Source organism: Halichoerus grypus, chromosome 12, assembly GCF_964656455.1.
Source record: "Halichoerus grypus chromosome 12, mHalGry1.hap1.1, whole genome shotgun sequence".
Taxonomy (NCBI): domain Eukaryota; kingdom Metazoa; phylum Chordata; class Mammalia; order Carnivora; family Phocidae; genus Halichoerus; species Halichoerus grypus.
Window position 1 is genome coordinate 58,778,238 of NC_135723.1, and position 5,416 is coordinate 58,783,653.

Genomic DNA, 5,416 nt, shown 5'->3' on the forward strand with positions numbered 1-5,416 from the left:
AACGGCAGCCTCACAAGCTCCAGTATAAGATTGCACGCACCACCCAGGAGCAGCACTCGGCTCTGAGCGATCCAGGATAACTCTCCTTCTGCATCCGTATTATGGTCATTTTGTAGCTATGAGATCTTTAAGCTCTCCATACTGACCTCTTAAGAGGTGAGTTTCTTTGAATTTCTGAAATGTAACTCTAGAACTCTAGAGTTAGCAAGGCATCTGAAACTTTTTATTTGCCGTATAGACTCCCCTATAGCTCTAATTAGGATGGTAGACCACCTTGGAGGGTGAGGGCCAGGAAAGAATGGTTATTTAAGAACACCTTTAGACTGTAACAAAAATGTACAGCTTTAAAGCAGATCTGCAGAAATCTGAGGCAGAACAAGGACGGTGAAGACAAATCAAACTTGGCCATTAAAGAAAAGGAGCAAAACTTCATCATGTAAAGTACATTTTGTACCTCAACTCTAGAAATCACCTTAAATTACAACATCTTGGATCATCAGTAATTAGTGATACTGTATCTGTACAGAGTCTACAAATATATATACAAGCACACACGAGCACCAATATGCCAAGTACACATGTATACACATATATAATATATATTCACATATATACAGGCACATGTATAACTTACATATATTCAAATTTGTTCCATCTGGAGCCAAAGAAATGAGTACTAAATCTCTAAAACAGGGAGTCAAGGAGGTAAGACCTTTTGATTCCCTTGAAGCTGAAGAATTACAAGGAAGCTTGTCAACGCGAGGTGGCGCCCTTGATCTACTAATCCAGCCGAGGCCAATTCATGAGCTGTCAAAAGTCAAGGTCACAAATTGTCTTTTTTCGTCAAGGTCAAGGTTTAAGGCCTTTCCTAGTCCTGTCATTTCAACAAATATCAAAACCTGCCCTTTCAGACACATGCAGATCCAATAGCAGATTTTAAAATACTACAGCCTGGGCATCACTGATACTAAACAACTGGTTTTCATTTTCCACAGTGAGTCTGGGAATTTATACTATCCCTTCCTCCTTTCTTCTTTCTCCTTTTCAGAATGCTTAACACTTTAACTCTCCTGAAGCACTTATCCAAATTTTAAGATTTTAGTTATGAGGGATTTCTCCTTTTATTTAAAAGATTTGTAGTGAAAAAAAAAAAAGGCTGAATAATAATAGAATAGAATGATCCTTGGTTTGTATAGGACAAACCCACTCCTTTTCTTTCTGTGCAGTGCACATTTAGCTTGGAAAATAATGAGTATTTCCTTCAGATTTTAATGGCAGTGACTATTTTATTACCATAATTAATACTTCTATATCACTATCTACAGGTCTAAGGTTCTTTTTAATTATTATTTTTAGTAGAAATGTTTGAAAAGCAGGTGCACAAATACATTTTCACAGTGTGCTGAATGTCTTTATTTACAAGATAGCATTTTATAGTGAATGTGAACAAAATGAATGTGCTGGTTGAAATAACTGCTTGATTAAAAATGTGCTGTAAAGATGAATCCCTAAACTTCCTTATGCAGTCTTATAACACAATAAACAAGGAAAAAATACTAATCCCTAATAGATCAAAATATAGAATGTAAACATCTAAATGTTTCGGGGGGAATGGATTTCCGCTCTGAGTTTTCTAAAAAATAAAAAAGCAAAATTACTCTCTAGCAAAATGTTTAGTAAATATTTGGAAATACCAATTTAAATGAAACATGAATTCTCTTCAAACCAAAGTTCACCATGTCGGGGTGGACCTCTCAGGAGATCTGATAAAGGGAATTCTATGAAACATCTGATGCTTTAAATATTTTTTAAAAATTATTAAATTCTTTGGAAAGTAAATTATATCAAGCAGAAAATATAATCCAAATGCCACAAAATATGCTTGTTATAAGCAATTTAAAATTATTGTCAGAAGGATATTCCCAACCTGGGGTTTCCTTGTAGCCTCAAAGGCTCAGCTGGTTGTATTTACTACCAAGACAAATGATCCTTGGAAAAGCTTTCTCTCTCTTTCTTCATTGTAAATTGCCCAAGATCATTATTTCAGTACCTTCTTCTCTCTCCCTTTCTAAATCTATACATAAGATGTTTTGCAGAATATACAACAATGGTAGGAATTTCACTAAGATTTACCTGAGCAGTCACTTAACATGCAAAGGGGATGGCAATGGCGACCCAAGGACAAACAGATGTTTACAACAGCCTCTTGCTTTTGTAACCAACTTTTGGATTATTACCATATAACACAGTATCCTGAAATATTATGATCACATAAATACTTACAAGATTTCAGTAAATGTGTAACTTATCTGAAATTGCATATTTGGGGGTTGACGTTTGACTCTAGAGTTTGTCATTTAACGGTCTGGTGGGGTTGGCGGGAGAACTGGAAGTCTTTACCTTTTCTTAAAGTTTTAAAAGAGTTGTAGATTCCACCAAGGAGAAAGAGATCCCCCTTAGGAAAGCAAAATGCCAGTGTCTTTCTCTTTCTCTTTCCCATTCTTCAATTATTATTATTAAGCATTATGTTCATTATCTGGGCAAAGCAACCAGTTCTGAAGCATTTCTTCAAGTTGCCCTCTCGCTCCATTTTTAATCCATTAACTAGTGGTCTTCAGTTTGTTGATGACTTTTTTCTCTTTGACCCTCCTATTCTGGAACCAGATTGTAACCTGCCGCTCAGAGAGATTTGTCGTGGCTGATATCCGCCTCCGTTTGTCCTTGGTAATGAATTTGTTTGTAGCATATTCCCGTTCGAGTTCTTTTAATTGCACCTTGGTGTAAGGGACGCGCTTCTTTCTCCCCCGCCTGTAGGAGCCGGCGTCTGAGGGATGAGAGACCACGTCTGGAAGATAGGGAAGAAGGCAAGTTACACAGGGATCACACCCAGGCTAAGACACAGGCGACAGCTCTATCTGAGCCACCCCCCTTGCAGCGCCCAGCTGCCCTTTGCCACGCATTGCACAATCCAGCCTTCTGCTACAACCTGGAGGGTCGGTGGGGAGGGTTGTTAGTTCTGCACCGAAATGAAATCGCCTAGGGCCCCAATGACCACCCCAACCGGGCCACGTTGTCCGCACAGCACCCTGGGTTCTCTTGATCGCCTGGCCCAGCGGCCCACACCTTAGCGCCAGGCTCAGGGGACAACTCTTCTATGCCTGACTCTTCTCTGTATACCCCAAGCCCCAACACTTGATGCTTCTACACTGAAGCCATTTTTTTTTTGAGAGAGAGCGAATACGGTCAGTTTGGGAAACCGTTTCCAGGTCAATTTTCCATCCTTAAGTCGATGTCAAGGGCTGGGGAGGGCGGGGCGCAGAGGGAGAAGGGAGCCAGCCAGGGTCCTCACAAGCTTCTTCCCAGCCATCCCTCACCCAGGAAGAGCGAGGAGCCAGCCCAACTCAAGGGCAGTGCGGGCCGCCCCAGCCAGCCAGGGTCGGGCGCCCCGGGGTGCAGCGCCCCCGGGACAGGCCAGCGGGGGAGAGCAGAGGGCCAGGAGGGTGACCCGGGAGCGAGCGGCAGAGAAGCTGGAGCAGAGCCGGAGGACCGGGGTTGAGAAGGGGGCGCCATTTACCGGGCAGAGTGGACTTCCAGAGGTGGGGAGGCTGCGCCTGCTCTTTGGGGCAGTACATTTGGCCGTTCCAGCCGTTGGGCAGCGCCCAGGGCTGGTAGCTTTCCATGGGAAGACCCAGGGGCTCGTGGCGCGACTCGCCGGGGCCCCCGAGGCCGGGCACCACCGGCATATCCAGGTAGCCAGGCACGGGCTGATGGTGGTGGTAAGGCCCGGGCGCGTAGCCCTGGTGGTAGAAGGCGAACTCCTTAGCGCGGGAGCTGAACTCCTCGGCCGCCGGGCCGGCGGTATCCATGTACTTGTCCGCGAAGGCGGCGGCCGCCGCGGCGGCCGAGGCGGGCTGCGCGCACGACTTGATGGCGTTGGGGTGCGGGCCCATGCGGGCGCACGGGTAGTAGCCGCTGCCGAAATAGCCGTAGGGCAGCGCCGCGGGCCCCGACGAGCTCTGCGCCGCCGCCGAGCAGGGACTGCACTGCTTGGCTGCCTCGGCACCCGCCGGGCCCGCGGGGCCGGGCCCTCCTGAGGACGACGCCGCCGCGGCCGCTGCAGCAGCGGCGGCGGCGGCGGCGGCGGCGGCGGCGGCCGACGGGGGCGCCTCCCCGGGCGCGCTGTTGTAGGCGGCCGCGGCGCCGGGCGCCAGGGGCGCCGGATGCGCCATCAGGTTGCGGCACTGGTTGGCTGCGGCCGCTGCCGCCGCTGCGGCCGCCGCCGCCACCGAGAAGTTGCCCCCCGCGGCCGCGGCCGCCGGGTGGGGGAAGCCCCCGCCCCCGGCCCCGGCCGCCGCCGCCGCCGCCGCCGCTGCCGCCGCCGCCGCCGCCCCTTCCATGTTCTTGTTGAGTTCGTCGGCCACCAAGCCACCGCCGTTGTCGTAGAGAAACATGACGGTGGGCTCGATCCAGCGGGGGTGGAGGAGCACGGAGGCTGTCATAGCCCGAGCCGCATGGAGAAGACCCCAGTGGCGCTGTTTTAAAAAGCCCCCAAGAAGTGAAGAGCGCGCGGCGCGGGGCCGGGGCCCGAGCGAGGGGGGCGGATCGCGCCCCGCGGGGTCGCGCCAGGCGGCCGCCCATTGGCCCGCCCCCCCCGCTCCGCCCACGGCGTATGCAAAGCGGGCGGCTCCAACCCAGGCTCTGCGCTGTGCACCCGCGGTCCCCGCCGCCGCCCGCGCCGTCCCCAGCGCCAGCGCCCGCCGCGCGGCCGCGAACCATTCACCCAGGGGAGAGGTGGGGGACGCGGACGAGTGGGGGCGGAGGACTGGGCGGGTAGGGTAGGGAAAGAAGGGCGGCCTCCTCGCAGCTCCCCTTCCCTTCTTCTGTCCCAGTGGGGCCCAGAGCAGAGTTAGGCGGGGAGGGGACGGAGGCGCGCTGTTGCGTTGAGACCTGAAGCAGTGGGAGTGGGTCAGGTAAATCTGCGGGCGGTTGGGGATGGGATAGTACCGAAAACGGGGCGTAGTCCAGGCTGGGTGTTTCTTGGGGCCTTTGAAGCTGTTTTCTTTCCAGGTATCCGCGAGTCTTTCTGCAGTGGGACCCTAGCGTGGACACTAGCGCTTTCGGCTTCAAGAGTGTCAAGATTTGGCTCCTTTCAGGGGAACCGCGACGGGGCATTTACGGATGCGCCTGGCTCATGGGTCCCAGGACATTCCACTGGGAAACTTGGACTGTGTTTAGGAGCTCTCTCCGCTTTCCTGTCTACAGTGTTGGCGGGCAATTTCATACACTTGCACTTAGGCCCACAGGGTGTCAGAACGACTCCCTCACACCCACACTGACACACGCACACACATTCAAGTGTACTTTGATCACACACTCACCCTTAGGTATAGAGACTGTTCCACACTCTGCCCCGATA

At 51.3% G+C, this 5,416-nt stretch overlaps 1 protein-coding gene across 1 annotated transcript; it reads right to left on the reverse strand.

The window, feature by feature from the left end:
* Positions 1–1,375: 1,375 nt before the first annotated feature.
* HOXA13 (homeobox A13) lies at positions 1,376–4,499 on the reverse strand. The gene is made up of 2 exons (XM_036088769.2): positions 3,575–4,499; positions 1,376–2,845 (listed from the first exon to the last, which is right to left on the reverse strand). Exons 1-2 carry the CDS (start codon positions 4,497–4,499, stop codon positions 2,601–2,603), a joined length of 1,170 nt encoding a protein of 389 aa, XP_035944662.2. The 3' UTR covers positions 1,376–2,600.
* Positions 4,500–5,416: the final 917 nt, after the last annotated feature.